The 18,068-nt window shown below is 38.2% G+C and overlaps 1 protein-coding gene across 6 annotated transcripts in view; it reads right to left on the bottom strand.

The window, feature by feature from the left end:
- limch1a (LIM and calponin homology domains 1a) overlaps positions 1-18,068 on the bottom strand; it is a 96,755-nt gene that overhangs the window by 61,051 nt on the left and 17,636 nt on the right. For all 6 annotated transcript variants that reach the window (XM_017709404.2, XM_017709406.2, XM_017709408.2 and 3 more), the window contains exons 2-7: positions 7,182-7,252; positions 5,638-5,707; positions 3,806-3,912; positions 3,481-3,511; positions 3,080-3,190; positions 1,635-1,836 (exon numbers count right to left, since the gene is read on the bottom strand). In XM_017709404.2, coding sequence (XP_017564893.1) covers positions 1,635-1,836; positions 3,080-3,190; positions 3,481-3,511; positions 3,806-3,912; positions 5,638-5,707; positions 7,182-7,252 — 592 coding nt within the window. The remainder of the gene's footprint in view (positions 1-1,634; positions 1,837-3,079; positions 3,191-3,480; positions 3,512-3,805; positions 3,913-5,637; positions 5,708-7,181; positions 7,253-18,068) is intronic.

The raw sequence follows: 18,068 nt of genomic DNA, 5'->3' as shown, positions 1-18,068 counted from the left end.
CTGAATATTCACTGACTAGACAGGCCATTAGGATATGAAGTCTGAGTGTCTGTGTGTGCTTGGGAAGACAGAAAATATGAACAGAGAGATTATCGTTATAATTATGGCTTTTCATTTTTCCCCTCCTTTAACATTTGTGTGGTTTTATGCACCAAAAACAGTCACACCAGCTGCTCTGACTGAATGCCCTGTATTGTGTTACAAAAGCAGTTCAGGCTGAAACACTTCATATAACTTCAACTTAAATGGGTGGAGCTAAACTGCTGTAGGATGACTGTGGGTCCTTAACAACATTTTGTTTTCTGAGCTGTTACAGTAAGAAAATATTGTGTTAAAGACATTTCCACCTCGTTTCAGTGTAACAGCATGGTTTGCTACATTAGCTTCAGTGCACGACCTACATGTGAATTCAACATGAATGTGAAATTGCTTTTAAAATGCACTAGTTATAAGCTGTAAAGCAATGACATGCAGAAAATACTGATTATGAAAATGATGACATTTACTTTGCTAAGATCAAGTTTCCCATACATTGACTCTTTGGCAAACTTAGTTTCCATGGAAACTAGATTTGTTTCAGGTTTGAAAAAGACTTTATTGTGAATCATTTGCTCAGTGTTGTGGCAAGGACGTATAAATGTGAGACAGACATACAGCCATATGCAAAAGTTTGCGCATCTTTGGTCAAATGTTTTGTTGACTTTGACTTAAAATTAAGTATAAATCTGCTCATTTAATGCATAATTACTGTTTACTTGCATACTGTGAAAAAAATCACTGTGGTATTAATATACAGGGTGATTCAAAAAGATTCATCAGATTTCAAAACGATTAATTTCACTTGTAAATCATTACATTACAATGCTGCAAATGGTAATTGGCTTAAGTGAGAATAAAGTTTATGGAATTTTACAAGCTCTCAATATGAACCTCCTCCAGCTGAACAGACAAAATCAATGCAAAAGTCAAATTCATCCCATTCTCGATTGAACAAAAGTCACACAGCGTGAGATCTAGTGATGCTGGTCGCCTTTTTCTTGGAACTGTTGGTACCAATGATGAATGCTCTGAGTTGTTGGAGGTTCACTGCTATGAAATTCTATGACCCCCTCTCTTTCAATTGGTACGCGATACGCCTACACGCCTCACGGTTGTAAAAATATGGTGCTTTGAAAGTGGATTAATCTTTTTATTCATAAAACCATGTAATTTGTTTAATTTTTTTGTATAAATTCATGCAAAGATGTATCATTATTACATTATATTTTTGATTTAGTGTTTATGCAATACAGTTTCAAAGGAAATCATTTAATTTTGGCATCAGAAAGTTTAAATCATAGCTATGGAACATGCGAAATACATTTCATTTCTTAATTAAACTGCATGAATCTACAAGCTTAGCAATTAGTTTATATGTAAAAATGAATTATGGCACTAATAAAATCCTTTCTGTGATTTGGGCTAAAAATTTAAACCTGTATACAAAATCTACAGCTTACCAAAAAGAGCCTGTTGTTACAGAAACAATCTATTGTATATTCTCATGTCTCAATGTTTTATGAGATACAATCACACAAAATCTATCTCAAAATGAACTGACCTGATTAAGATGGAGCGAGAGAAGGGAAACTTACCGTCGCTGTTGCCACGGAGAACAGTGTCAGGGGAAGGTGTCTGTTGTGATCGTGAACCGAAAGAGTCCAGGCTGTCGAATGAGTCGTCTCGCCCATGCCTTGGAGGCGATAGCGAATCAGAACGCTCCGATTCCCAATTATCTATATAACCACTGTCCCGTATATTCCGCTTAGGAGAGTCTGACTCCTCACTCACACACTCCTGGGCACAAACAAACACATCGACAGAGACTATAATGATGAACAAGGACCACTGAGGTTGCTGTTAGAATAATAAAACTTTCCATATGTTAGCTATTTTGGCAGTAACTTCATAACACATTACATGATACATATCACAGTATTAAGATATTCTGTTTGTGAACATGTTAGAATTGACAAAATGCATGAGAAAAAACAGTACTGCCACATTTTAAAAAGGCAAGGAAGTATTGTTTTCCTTGTTTTCCCAACAATAAGCAAATAATACATTTTGAGTGGACATACAATCAATTACTTGTTACTATGCAATTTAAGAGTTACAGACTCTCAACGATTGGTCTAAATCTTGTTTATGATACATGCAGTTGTTCAGAGTTCCTAAAGTACCGGTGATACCCATGATATCAATGGTGAACTGCGACTGTTAGAGCTAGGCCTTAAATGTAAAAGACAACTCTACTAATTCCTGAGTGGTTGGTATATGTACTGGTATATGTAGATAACAGCATCTGCCAAATGCCATAAATGTAAATGCTAGAACCCCTATGGAACTTTATCTATGTTTTTTTATTTATTAGCACCTAGTTAACAGTGGGGCACATGCATGTTTCTTGGCCATTCCAAATAAACACAAAGATTTTTCCTGTCTCAGCAGACATTAACTTATATTTTACTATGTAGGTTGCAGTATAACAGATGCTTCTTCACTAAAGTAAAATGTTCTGGTATAGAGCTGCCACTGTTTTCCATTTGTAACAACTGACTGAATCCTGGTTAGACAGCTGCTTGTTTTTGCAGTAACTGGGGTATCTGGGGCTTCCAGAAATGTTGTTTTCTCATGAAATTGGTCCCACCTATTGGAAATCTAACTGTGAGTGGTTGATTCTATTGTTGCCTCCTTATTACGTTGGTTGTAAATGAATGTGAGAGCTCAGTTGGCTGTATCTATTCAGACGTGTCAAACATGACAAATTCTGAACATTTGTTTCCAGTGAAAGCCTGACAATGAAATGAATGCATTACTACAATAACTGCAGAGTTTAAGTAATTCTATTACAATTCTATTAAACAAGAACAAGCAGTTTTTTCAGTATTGTTTAGCTACCAAAAAATCATTAGACCTCCTCTGAAGGCGCGAAGGTCTCAAGGGTTTCCCACTGCATGATATATTCAGAAAAGCATACTGTGACATAAATTATCGCAATGCCAATAATGTGTCATCATATTGTCCAGGTTTTTTTTACCTTCCTCATCATGGATAGAAGGCCTTCAAACTCTTTCAGGTCAAGCGTCGGACCATTATAAGATGCACAACTGTTTGCAGTTTTGCCCAGCCAGTAAATTGTGATCAGGACCTGAACATAAAGCCACAGTCACACACATAAAAATAAATGACCAATATAATATTCAATATAATATTGTTTTTCTTGCAATTTTTAACTTTGTTAACTCAAAAATGGCAAATAATGTTCTTATCAATTGGTATGTATTAACTTTTCTTTTTTCATGTAAAAAGTTAATGTAATAATTGTTTTCTTTTTTCAGAGTTTGCATTTAACATTTTTATTGGTCTATTTGCCCTAAAATATTCACACACTGTTCACCCTTTCTTATGACAGTGATTATATAATTTTAACATACTTACGTTCTTCAGCTTCCGACTGCAAACTGAACCCCTACAAGAACAGCAAAAGGGGAGAAGATGGAATGGTGTCAGGTTTTCAAACAATGTATACAGCATACACAACAATAAGCAGTGACAGATATATTGATACAAGTGTTCCCAATTCCAGTCCTGGAGACCCCACACTGTGTACAGTTTTGTGCCTTGGCTAATCTAGCACACCTGATTCAACTATTTAATTAATTAACAAGCTCATCCTGAGCTGGGTCCGGCGTTATGCAAAGCAATGGGATCACTTGGACTGGGATTGGAAACCCCTGGCTAACAGACACACAGTCTAGCGTACGTTAGGTTAGCGCGTATTGACGTGTCCTGCAGGTCTCCTGGGTCGAACAGCTGTGTTCCTTTCAGTCCTAATTCCTCACATCCCCTCAGGAACATGGTGAGATTATCCTGGGACAGAAACACTCATCACACACACATCTCTTTCAACAGGATGGGCCATCACTCTCTACTATATTAGCAATCATGATATCTAGTAGTTCTGATGCCAAAGAGTAGACTTAACTGAAGAATATCACACTATGCAGATCTTTTCTTTAATCTGTTTGTTGGTTTAAAGTGAATTGAGTAAGGCCAAACTGAATATCACTGGAGAATGACGTTAGCCTGTTTAGCTATTCAGTTAAATAAACAAAATCGTTTACTTTATATACGCATTAGCCCTATTGGGATGGGATTAAGATTACATGGGTCCTGGGGTAACCTCTTCTTCTTTTACAGATGTTTCTGTATGATTTAGTTTCTGTTTGGACTGGCCACACCTCTCCCCCGAGAACATTACAGACTGAATTACCCACTGTTTTCACCAAAATCTGCAGTTGTTTGATAAATTTAATCCATCTAGAGACAAATCTCTGAGATTTTGGGATATGGGATTTTTCAGGCAGATGTCACATTGCAAGTTTTTTGACTGCTGCTACTTGCTAGTGTGTGTATCCTTATTAATTTTTTTTAGGTTTATCTCTGAATTTGTTAATACAACTCTAACAATTTGCTACAGAGATACAGTCAAACTGATGAAAGAATCCTTGTTACCTATAAACCGATATCTTTACTCAGCTGTAACATTAGCAGAGCTTAAAGCTTCAATATCGCTATGGAAAGACTGCCAAATCGATGTGAACTTATCAGCTGAACCTTTAAACTCCAACTTAATAATATCCAACATACTCCTAATCTATTGTGCAAATGCTAAGGAATGTTGTCAACCAACCACCAATGTGGCAAAAGATAAAATACATAATTTGTTGCTATTTTAAATAAGATGTTGCAAATAAAGTAAATGAGGCTGATGGAACTAAGGGTTCATCAGTAATGTTGGAAAGCATATCAAACATTGACTTCCAGAAATTAAATAGTTTAGGACAATCCCAGCATTTTTTTTTTCAAAGCTAATGCTTTGAAAGTCTTTCAACTATTAACTTGGTCTGAATGGTAGAACTTCATTTCCATCGTCTATGCACTGGGAAAGCACTAGCAGGAGAAGAAACAAAGCCTACCAGAGAAGGGATATCCCACAGGCTGATTAAAGGGGTGATTATAAAGGGGGTTATATGTATAAAGCACTTTCTACAAAACCTTGTATCTCCAAAATGAGAACTTTATAGAAGAAGGAAAAAACCTGCTTTACTTTAATGTAAGTCAGTGAAACCAGACTATTTTTCTAAGTGGTTCTGGGGCAGATCCAATCTGAATAAGGCTTTTTACTTTATGAACATGTGATTTGTATTTAGTATCCCGGCCAGGTCCAATCTGGGACATGCCAGACCCAGATCCAACTTGTTCTGGCGCATATTAAGCCCTAGTGATGTACATTACTAAATAAAACTCTTCACTAGTATGTTTAACATATGCTAATGTGTTCTGCCTATCCAAGTCAAATAAGCATACAGTTTGAAGTCTGTAGGCAGAACACAATGTCAAAGTAGTGTTAGCTGAATTAAATAAAGAGCTATGAAATTGTTTGTCATTTACTGACAAAACATTGAATGTTCAATACATTGTGTAATTCTAGTGCCTCCAGGCTATGTGATGCTGCGAGATGTGAGAAAAACTCAACAGATGAACGGCCAACATGCGCACACACACGCACACACACACACTCTGAGTACTCACTAGTCCTGCGATGGGGGTTGGGAGTCTGTTGATCTTTTTCACAAGTCCTGGTTTGATAGAACTCAGCAACCTTGAATTAAAAAATATAACATTGTGTTCTTTAACAGGGCTGCATGTGTACTTTCTGTGAGAGTATATTTCAGTAATTAAAATTTCTGCACAGCTTTTAAGACCAATCAATTCAAACAAACACCACCAAAACAGAGGTTTCTTCTCATTTGAGCACTTTGCTATAGCCTAACACAACCAGTTCTGCCCACTGGATAATTATTAAAAGCTCAAAGTTTTCATGTGGTTTACTCAACCCAGTGAGCCACTCAGAGAGGGGAATGGCTGTATTTTCCTCTCTCAAATGAAGTAGCTTTAACAGTACTTTGAACAATTTCAAGCCAGGGAAATAAAGTTCATAGTTAAAACACTATAAAGAACCCATGTGCAAAAAGATAAAGAAGTTTTCACAGTTTATAGTTGACTGCTGTAGTCTAGCCAGTGAAACAGATTTCATAATTCATAGCTGAACTACATTAGCCAGAATTTTTTTCCCGACAGCTAATAGCTGCATTATTCTGCCCAGTGAAACAGTTTGCATAGTTTGTATTTTGAGTTGTACCAACCAATTCAATTTTGACAGTTACTTAGACAGTTAATTGGATAACTGAATTACAGTAGTCAATGAGATACTTTTTATAGTTATCAGCTGAGGTACACTAGGCAGCGCAACACTTTTGATAACTGAATTACGCTAGCCAGAGAAATAGCTTTATAGGCATGGAATTACGCTAGCCAGTAAAATAGCTTTGACCTTTAAAATTCACGGGCCAGTAAAATACACTAGCCAATGAAATAGTCTTCACAGCTGAATTACACTAATCAACTGAACAGCTTCATAATTATTAATAACGCCAGCCAATTAATCTTTGACTGCTTACTGAATTACCCTAGCTAATAAAATAGTTGACATAGTTGAATTTTGCTAGTCAATATTTTCTGACTATCTGCTGTTAATATTTGAACTACACTGTCCAGCAAAATTATTTTTACAGCTAATTACACTAGCCAAGAAATAGTTTTATAGTTATTAGTATTATAATTATAATATACCTAATAAATGAAATAAATAGTTTTGTAGTACTTTAGCTAATGAAACAGTTTTCATAGTTTATTCTTTAGTTAGAGCTAATTGAGCCAATTACATTTTTACAATTGAGCATTTAAGTGCTCTAGTCAACTGCTTTACCCTGATAAAAGACCTGAACTGAACACTTGGAATTTTGTAGTGCTTTTCATTTGAATTTATAAAATGGTTGTTAATAAGCTGCACAAAATTTGCGAGACGTGCAGCAGTACTGGGAAAGGCTGGGAAACATGGCTTAAACCACTGAAAAAGCCTTCAACAAAAAGCTTTTAACTATACAGTTGAAAGATGATTTACTTCACTGAAATTGTTTTATGAATAGTTAAAAGGCTACAGTTAATACATTTTACAGTGAAAAGCAAGGAATTTTTAGCAACTTTTTAGGTAAGTCACTAGCTGGAACACTCACTCGCATAAAAGAATGCCATTCTCCAGTCCGCTCCTGAAGTCCTTCTCACCAAAGCTTCTCCCCGTCACTGCCTGCCATTCAGAGAGAAGACAGAGTTTTAGAATGGGAGAACCTTAAAAGTACAATCAAACCTAGGAAATAAGGATGGTCTTGCAGTCTATGCTTAAGATTAATCATAAAACAATTAAAATGTTCTAATAGTAGTAGTATTCCACTCCAGTAAGCATCAAAGATTTTAGCGACAGTGTTCTTCTTTAGGAATAGAGTTAGCACAGACATGTATAGCAATCAAACTGACAGTGTTTTGTACTCTATTAAGGCAAATTCTATTACAACATTTGCCACTTTAAGGGTGCACTAATATTCTGCATTAGCTCATTATTTTGTAACTGTCTGTAAAGTGTTTTTATTAATGTCATTGAAGAGGAAGTGGTTGTAATGAATGGTGTTCCTCAGGGGTATGCTTTATGGCCTATACTATTCTCAATTTACCCCTTTAAAATTGTTGAATGTGGGCACTTCTAGCTTGTTAAAATATGCTGATGATGTGCCTTCACTGGCAGCTCTAACAGAGGAGTCAAATGACCAAATGAGCTATTTTGAGAAAGTGTTGTCTGTGCTGAATTGGTGTCAGTCTGGTGCAATAGAAGACAATACAAAGAAATTGGTTGTATACTCCCAGAGACAAATGCCAACAATGATTCATTCAGTGCATGTAAATAGTCAGCCAGTCGGGACTGTAATGTACTTTAAGCACTCGCACTGGCGGCCTGATGAGTTTCTAAGAAAAATAGAGAGTACGTTTCTAAAAAGGTAAAACAAGAGATTATTTCCTTTGAAGAAACGTAGAAGTCCTGATGTAAGAAAAAAATCTAGTCATTAGCAAACGAGAGCCTGATAGAAGAAAATCTTTGCCTGGTATGGCAACCTGCGAGCAAAGAGCACAGTTAATCTTTCAAAGACTGTGAGCTAAGACATAACTGGTAAGATTATCCAACTGCTATGGACTGTTGTGTAAGAGAACTGAGAAGAAAGCACACACAAAAATAGACAATACATCACAATGACTGCATTGGATACATTTTTTTCATGATGTATTGCATTTTGTGCAATTTGGTATCTGTTATGTAATATGGGCAATCTGGCAACAGTTGTTTGTGATGAAATTTTATAGTGCCCTGAAGGCCACAGAAATTTCAATACATATTTACATCTGTAATATTATTCATATTATTCATACACTCCCTCTCATGTTCCACTGTGTAAAACAAAGAAGCCCTGTGTGTTTAATATCTGCAATTTCCTCTTTCAGAAAAGTAGTTCCACCACCCAACAAAATAATAATACCGCACTTTAATAGCTAAATGGAAATGTTGCTTGCATATGTACTGCAATTCACCATGCACATTTCTATCTATATACCTGATACACTTGAATATCTGACTATGCAATAACTGTCTATACGTCCAATACACCTATAGCACTTGCCTATGCACATCTTGTCTAGGTTTGACACCTGTACCTACTGACTATGCACATTTTATCTGTCTTTTACTGTCTTTTGTCTTTGCACTGTTTACTATGCATCTTTTATTACTGCAAAAGTAGCCCGATAGTGTTTCGTTATACTGTACTACCCTGTATTGTATAATGACAATAAAGTTGAATTGAACTGAATTGAATTGAATATTAGCTAATGCAGGTAGTATATATGGATCGGTTAGAAACATCTCAGAGTAAAGTGACCATTGTTTATACATTGCAACTGGCAGCTGAGGAAAGTACACAAAGTCATTGATGCAAAGCACCAGCATGCCCTAAACAACCATGCACTTCTCATGCATTCACAATGCTCAACAGTCTCTAGCTAACACAAGGCTGTTTTCTCTCTAGTTACTAGAGTGCCATTAGCTCCCCCTTATGGACAATCTTGTTAAAGGTGAGTGAGTGAATGACTCAGTGAGTTTGTAAGTGTGTTACAAACTAGGTCCGTAATTCACATTGGAAGTATGTGTGGGACAGTTTTTTCAGTCCCACTTCCGCCAGCTCCTTCAAGATTTCGTCCCGCTCCCACAGAAAATTGGAATCTTTTTTTCCTGCTCCTGCTCCTGCTCACAAATGAGACATTTTGGCTGACATCCAATATTTGATATAGTCTATTCATAAAGACTAAATAAATTCATAAATACAAATGTAATATTTTCTGCTAAAATAACACGGCAGTCATGGTCATCAGGCTCACTGTGAACTAACTTTAACATATATGGTGGGAATCCCACAGAGTGCCGATCTCTACTCTACATCTAAAAAAATGGATCCTTCTCAGCATGCTAGACCACTACTGCATACATCTGCCATTTTTCTCTTAGTATAAGAATCACTAAACAGAATTCAAGAGTTATTCTGAGGGCCACTACAATCTTGCATAATACAATTGTAATTTCTATCACTATGTCTGCTGAAGTGCATTGTGAGTATCTTCTATCTCAGAAGAACATTATGTTCACATTATGGCCACTGAGCCACTGAAAATTGCAATTATGAGACTCTCTCAGCTCTCTGGAGAAATACTACACAGCAAAAAACACAGAGTGGTAAACTACTATAAGTTGTAAGATGTTGTGAAGTTGATCAGATCAAATATACATCAAACATACAACTGCTATCACGCTGACTTAGAAAGAGCAAGACTTGTCCTGAATCACAGGGTTTCTCTGAGCTACAAGCATCAGTCATTTACACATTGACATCCAAACACAATGACAGTGAAGCTTCTCTCACATGACTAATCACATCAATGGCCTACTTTCATTCTGGCAAGGCTATAGCTTATGGCAATGGATTTAAATCATTAAATTTGATTTACAGAATGTCATGCAGATCCATGAAATGATTGCAATGGTTCAACTTTAAAGATCCTACACATTAGATCCAGCAAATAATCTGGCTTTTGGCTGCAAATCTAGTCTTGCTTTTTATAATATAAGGTAGATTTGGTACTAATAAATGTTTGTCCATAATAATCTCTCTCTCAAATTTCTTTATTTGAGAAAAGCAAGCACTGTGTCTGTAATTGTAAACACCTTTATTGAAAGATTGCAACTACAAATCAAGATACAAAATCAAGCTACAATCTTACTTTAGATCTGAAAAACTCCACAAACTGTTTCTATCCATCCATCCAGAGAGAAGAAGCCGTTGCAGAGAAAAGGAAAGTTGCAAATCAAACCAAGAAATCGCTGGTGTTTTCAAAACAACAGACTGACCACTCCAGAGTCCAGACCCAACATTCAATGCATGCTTTTGGAATAAGTACAGATTTCTATAAAAAAAAACTGAAAGTCGGTCTCCCAAAAAGGATGGAAGCTGTAATAAAGGCACAGGGTGCACACACTGAATACTGAAAAATGTTATATTATAATGTCTTTGCAAAAGTTTGGACAAAGGCGCAATCCAATTTCACCCTTTTCCCCTACCACTTAGCCCTTAGCCATCCGTTTTGCACATTCACTTCTAGGGGTAGGGTGTCCCGATTTTTGTAGTGATAGAGGGATAGGATGAAGTGTTAGAGCTCAATGGCCCTTGAAATTGAGGTTTTTCAGAGGCTCACTCCAACAAGATGGGTGAGCAAAGAAATGTGAGACCAAAGAAACTCACAAATGTGAGAATTTTCTCTGTTAATGATTATGATAACCATGGTTTTACCTAGTTTTACCTTTTACATAGTCTAATGTTGTTTTAATGTATTATGGCCCTTTTCTTCATAACAAGCATAACAAATCGCTAGTAGGGTGCTGATGTCTTGGTAGCTAGCAAGCTAAACTTCCTGAACAGGAAACTTTGAATGACAAGGTGATGAATAGCTGACTTCAGTTCTATATCACTGCAGAACTGTAAATAAATAATTATCACATCCCACCTCCAAAAAGGCATATGATTCCCTAAATGTAACTAAAGCCCAGCAGTGAGGTTGCTGAACTGATGCTCTTTTTTATTTGAGGGTCCCATTTCATAGGGAAGATTTCAACCACTATCCCTTGTAACTCAGTTCTGAGAGGTCAGGGGTAGGGGTCAAAATAAAAAATGGGATTGGGCCCATATTGTAGTTAACACATCATCTACAGAGAACACACTTGTTCACAATGTAATGCACAAGTACTGGTTATTAGTTCATCTTAATATTATAGCATTATTTAATGTTTAACATAACAAGGTTCGCTCCATGTAAAGGACATGCACACATTTTTACTTCAATCAACCAAACATGCATTTTGACATGTGATGTTCACACTTCTGCATACAACTGTATTTATGTGTTGAGGATTCTCTGTAATGCATGTTTTTTCCCCTTTTTTCCTGACAGTAAAAAATTAATAACTTGTGTTTAACATCTGTTTTGATTGGAAATCAAACAAATGAAGGGCAATCTCTGACTTTTGCACACTACTGTTATGCAGGCGCACAAATGCAAATGACAACAAATTACCGATATGCCTGTGTGAACATGTGTGCAGTAGTAATGAGCCTGAGAGGCTCAGTGTGTGCAGCATATGGAGTGTATCTGTGTGTGGTTGATCTATGTAAGAGAGAGCACTTAAGAGTTACAGGGAAATACCCAAGCAATCTTCTCAACAAGCAACAGAAGAGACCCACTGAGTGCTCCGAGCCAGACTGAACGGAACAGGAGTTTTACGTGTAAACCCAGGAAGACGGACAGACATACTTCCTCTGGACACTAAAACAGCTGAGTGCTATATCAGGCACAGTGAGCTCACTTATTGTCTAATGTCCTTCACCTACAGGTGAGAGTGGAAGTGTGCGTGTGTGTGTGTGTGTGTGTGTGTGTGTGTGTGTGTGTGTGTGTGTGTCTGTGTGTGTGTGTGTGTGTGTGTGTGTGTGTGTGTGTGTGTGTGTGTGGGTGGGGGTGGGGGGGTGGGGGGTAGAGTATATTTGTAAGAAGCAGATATCCTCATAGTAATAATAGCAAAACTCACATGAGGATGTTCTGCCACACCTCACTTATAATAGCAACATGTATGCTTAGTGACTTAAAGTTTAAAGTTTAACATTTAAAGTGATAGTATGGAAGAAATACACACAATTTTCCCCTTAACCCCAATCAGTCAGCAAAAAAAAGCTTGGTACTTCTTTAATTTTGTACACTTTAATGCATTTTATTTACTGTTTACTGGAGTTATTGTTAAAAAAAAAGCTAATGAAGCATAAAATGTGGCCTCTGCAAAAATTATGGCACACTTCGTATTATTTTCATATTAAACTCAACTAATAAATACAAACTGCGCACTAAAATTTGCAGCATAATCAATAATATGAGCATTAGCTAACAAGTCATAGAAGCTTATGGCTACAAACTACATGCCCAATTCATCAGACAGTGTCGAGTTGTTAAGAAGCCAGACTTATTTATGTGGATTCTGAGTGACTGTATGACATATTATTACCCATAAAAATGGCCAGCCGTGTGTTACATAACTAACAGTTGAAGCAGCCGTGTTAAAGATTTTCAAACCTCAGCATGTATTTGTCAGATTTTACAATACTTTTAAATACTTCTGCCAGAATTACACTGCATGCAAAAACAAAGACAGTGGCTAAAAGAAAATGAACTGGAGTGATGGTATTTACACGTGCGTACACAAACACTGTCTCATCATAATGAATACACCATTGTTCTCCTAAATAGCACAATATCCGCCGAGCAGATTTTTCTGCCCACAGATCTTTTTGCTCTTTCTTCTCTCTGTCTTTCTCTCGCTCTTTGCCAACGCATGTCTGCTTCTCACGACAGAAGGAACTTCAGATATTCTGAGTTATTTGAGAATCCCTATAAGCAGTTACTTTGTCTTAACAGAGGCCAAAACCAAATCTCAAACCATCTGATTATGGAATTTCGTGTGTCCTAGATTTTCTAAAAGGATTTTTTTCTTCCCTACACAGTTGTGGCACACTAGTTAGCTCTCCTCCTATCACACAATACTACCAGGCCAGGAGGGTAAAGGCTAGCATGTGCTTCTCTGAGACACGTGAAGTGAAACTTTTCAGTTTCTTGCTAACACAACGTCATTTGCCGGCTGAACATGCTTGGAGAACACTAGCTGCTAATTCTGTTATGTCAGCTAGCCATCCCACCCACGCAGAGAGAGCAAGGACAATTCTTAACACTCTTGGACTCCTGGCCAAGGATAGCTGTGGCATTCCCAGGAGGTTAGAGTGTGTTAGCAATTTCAAATTATATTAACATTGTCTATATATGAACATCTTTTGCCACCTGAGTCTTTTATGGATTAACATTTGATTGGAAACCTGAACAGGAAGTTTACTAGTCTCACAATACCAGACTTCTCGAAACAAGACCGTCTGAGGGCAACCATGAGAAAGTCAGGGCTAAATGTTAGTGGGAACCAAAACTCATTAGAAACTCACAGGAACAAACTGACTGTGACCACTCTAAACCAATCCAATACTTTGTGAAAGCAGACCTCAAAGTAGGGGGCAATGATGAGAGCTAACCCCCAAAACTAGAATTAAGCATGAACATTACACGTGGTAAAAATAAACAAAAGCAAGGAAGAAACAGGTTAGCCAAAGGTTAGCGTTTTGCTAGGTAGCTTGTTTTGCTTGTGGTATTGACCATATTCCAGACATTAACACAGAATTTGAGGGGCTGGTTTTAATGGAGAGGCGTGCCCTTGTTTGCTACAGATTTCTTGCCTTTGCAAGACTCAAAGTTCACCTGTTCCAGTTACCTTAACTGTTAGCTAGCTAGCTTAGTTAACATCATAGTCTAACCCACTAGCTTCTGTAGCACAGCTGAAGCATCTCTAAGGCTACATTTACACAGCAGGTAAAAGTGTCCCGAATCTGATTTTCTCACAAAATCCGATTTTTTAGTTTGGGTGTTCACATTGTCTTTTAAATGTGATCTGTATGCGATGTCGGTCTGAACAGATCGGCTCCTAAACCAACCCGCATGTGCAAAAGAACAATGCTTAGCGAGGTGGCTCGTCGAGAGGTAAACAATCATGACAGCCAGCAAATGCTTTTCGCTCCTGGACCTGTCAGTTTCGTCTTCGCCAGCATCGCAGGAGCGATTATGAAGTTCCAGTGGTTGACAGTTGGGCTCATCACCCACAGTGTGGTCGAGTTTGTTGTAAAAAGGACACGTTATTCAGCCACTTCTTTGGTTCGTGTCCTCGGATTTGGTTCATGTCCTTGTCTCCTCTCATCTTTTGGTACAGAAACATCAGTCTAAATGTTTATGAGTCTCAGCAGCACGAAATTGTGATGAATGTCAAGTTGGACTGATGGAAAATTTGCATGAATTCCGATCTGGCTGTTCAGACTGAGTCGCATTGCTGCAGATCGGATACAGATGAGATTACAGTACCACGTATGAAAGCGTCTCAAATTGGAATTGAAAATGTCAGATTCAGTGCATTTTTTGCTGTTCACGCTGCCACACAGATGAGAAATCTGGCTCACATATTAGGAAAAAGATCGGATTTGGGCCACTTTTACCTGCTGTGTGAACGTAGCCTAAGAGCATCTTTCAACATCCTTTGTCTACTGTATACAGATGCTATGGCCAAAACAGAACACACAAAGGGAAAGAGTATGACTTAAATAAGGCCTCATGAATGAAGTAATAGATGTGTAAATAATAAGACTTACATGATACTGTGTAATACTGAGTATTAACAAAACCATGCGAAAAAACACAATAAGTAAAACCACAACCACAATCTCCTAAAAATTATTTTTTGTATGTTCTTAAACCTTTATATTTAAGCTCAGTAATGTTAAGCTACAGTTATGCTCCAGATGCAGGGAATAGTTCTGATTCAGAAAAATACTAATTTATTAATTATTACACATGTAAGACTGCACCACTGGCTTACAGCTGGCTATACAAAACATCAATAAGCATTAATACATCTGTGGATCTGTGTTTGATAAATGATGAGTGCTACACGGCTGTGTAAATGACATACTACATTCACATTGTGGGTGTTCCTGTCTTCGTGTCTTGCTAATGAAAGAGGCGTTTCTGTTGAGTGCTCTTGACTTATGGGAACTCCCTTCACTGCAATTCGACTCTGCTAGCTTCAGTTGGATTGAGAATTGGTGTGTTGGAGGGCAGAGGCATATGGTTTACATTGACAGTCATTCAGTAACCATTTGGCACTGAGGTTGATGTCAGCCTGAAAGAGATCGCTACCATCAGGTTAGAAACTCCTGAGTTCTTAATCTGCCAAGAACACATGATTCCAATACTCTAAAAGCATACAACATTTGTTAACTGGCTTCCCTCATAGATACGCCTTCTGTAACTCTAAAATGTTCGCGTGATTTCTAATATTTCTTAAGTTAATTTCCTCTGTCTAATTTACCTATAATTTCACAAATGTGTCATCTGGAGATCTGGAGGAGGACGTTTCATAGTTCTTCAAAAGATTTCTGTCATGTTTTCTTCCACAATATATCCCTGCCACTGTGTGGGACTTTCTATAAAGCAGTTTAATGAGAATGTCTATTGTAAAAACCGTTCAGACCACCCCTAGAAGTCCAGGCTGAGGCAACAAGTGTGCGGTTTGTTGCTATGATAGAATCTGTGAATGTGACCTCTTATTAAAACAGCTTTAAAATGGCTTTTAATGCAACCCCTCCAGGAGAATACAGTGGACAGTGCTTGCAGGAGAACTACGGATAAATCAACCAGCAACAAACTAACAAAAGAAAGAGTAAAGTGCAACAAGAATCCATCCATCCATCCATCCATTTTCTAATCCGCTTCTCCGTCAGGGTCGCTGGAGCCTATCCCAGCAGTCTTCGGGCGGAAGGCAGGATACACCCTGGACAGGTCGCCAGTCCATCACAGGGCAGACAGACAGACACTCACACACTCACACCTAGGGGCAATTTAGCATGTCCAATTGGCCTGACTGCATGTCTTTTTGGACCGTGGGAGGAAACCGGAGAACCCGGAGGAAACCCACGCAGACACGGGGAGAACATGCAAACTCCACACAGAGAGGACCCCGGTCACCCGGCCGGGGAATCTAACCCAGGCCCTCCTTGCTGTGAGGCAACAGCGCTACCCACCACGCCACCGTGCCGCCCGCAACAAGAATCCACTATATATATATATATTCTTGTTGCGGGCGGCACGGTGGCGTGGTGGGTAGCGCTGTTGGAACAAAACCTTGTATGTCTGAAATGGTAACTTTACAGGAAGGAAAAAACATACCTTAGTTTTTTCCAAGTAATTTTATGGTATCAAGTGATTGGGGGAGTCCTAACTGACCCTTATTAGTCCCACAAAGGGGAAATTTCACCTCTGCATTTAACCCATCCATGCAGTGAAACACCACACACACACTAGTGAGCACACACACTAGGGGGCAGTGAGCACAGAGCGGCAGGCAGCCCTATCCACAGCACCCAGGGAGCTGTTGGGAGTTAGGTGACTTGCTCAAGGGCACTTCAGTCAGGCACTGTCGGCTCAGGAAATCAAACTGGAGACCTTCCGGTTGGTTCCCAAACCTCCATCCCACGATTGCCCAGGCTTTCCTTTACATGCAAAATGAAGGCTTTACATGTAACAGATTTCTGTTCTTCATGTGCCTCTGTGTAGGCGAGACACAGTTCATATTAGTTTCACGTGTGCTTCATATAGACTCATGTAGTCCTCCTGACTGCGGGGGTTTATGTAACTGAGTCTGGGAGTGATTTCCTGGCCTGTAGGTTTGCAGCTGTTGCTGCCTGCACTGAAATACAGGTCAGTGTCTTTTCTAACACTCCCCCCACAGAGAAGGAGAGAGAAAGAGAGAGGGGTAAAAGAAAGAAAGAAAAATAAAGAAGAGAGACAAAGAATGGAGGGACAGCGTAAAATGGAGAAATAGAAAGAGAGTGTGAGAGGGGGAAAGGAGAGAGAAAAGGAGAAACATAAATATGGAGGAGAGAAAGAGAGAAAGAGAAAAGACAAGGGAGAAAGAGAAAATGAAGGAGTGGGAGGGAAGGGTGGAATTATTTTGGTATTAGAGGCAGAACAAAAGTAAATTAGGTCTTCTGCATCCAGAGAATCAAGTCCAGCATCTCTAGTCTTTTCTATCACATTATTCTCCAACATTCTCCAGCACTGTGTTAGTTCAGTACACACACACACACACACAATGTGAAACACTGGCTGTGGATTAGAGTTAAGCGGTTTTGTGGGTCATGAGGTCAGATATCTGCCCTTTAGTGTTTCAATATTCACTTTCCATCAAACACACACTCAGCTGGACAATGAAAATCAAAGCACATTCTAACACAACAGAACACACAATACACATGCTGAGAGAGACGGATAAGTAAAGGAAGTGGGAGAAGGAGTAAAGAGATAAAGGGAAAAAGAAGAAAGAGAAAGCAAAGGGAACACAAAAGGCAAAAATAGAGAAAGAAAGGAAGAAAGAAGGAAGGAAGAAAATAAAGAAAGAGATATGGAGAGAGAAAAGTAACAGAAACCAGAAACAGGAAGAGAGAGAGAGTAATAGGCAGAGAGAGAAAAAAGAAGGAAAAGAGCATGAGAGATAACTGGGTGACACTTTCAGGAAGAGAAAAAGAGGAAAATAGGGAGAGAGAAAAAAGAAAGAAAAAGAAAGAAAGGGGGAGAGAGACAAAGAAAGAAAGAAAGATAAGAGAGAGAGAGAAAGAAAGATAGAAAGAGAGAGAGAAAGAAAGAGAGAAAGGTATATATATATATATATATATATATATATATATATATATATATAGAGAGAGAGAGAGAGAGAGAGAGATAGAGAGAGAGAGAAAGCTAGAGAGAAAGAGAAAGAAAGAGAAAGAAAGAAAGAAAGAAAGAAAGAA

Source organism: Pygocentrus nattereri, chromosome 22 (genome assembly GCF_015220715.1).
Source record: "Pygocentrus nattereri isolate fPygNat1 chromosome 22, fPygNat1.pri, whole genome shotgun sequence".
NCBI lineage: Eukaryota > Metazoa > Chordata > Actinopteri > Characiformes > Serrasalmidae > Pygocentrus > Pygocentrus nattereri.
Note: the sequence above shows the minus strand (reverse complement) of the source record. Positions and strands in the feature narration are given on the sequence as shown.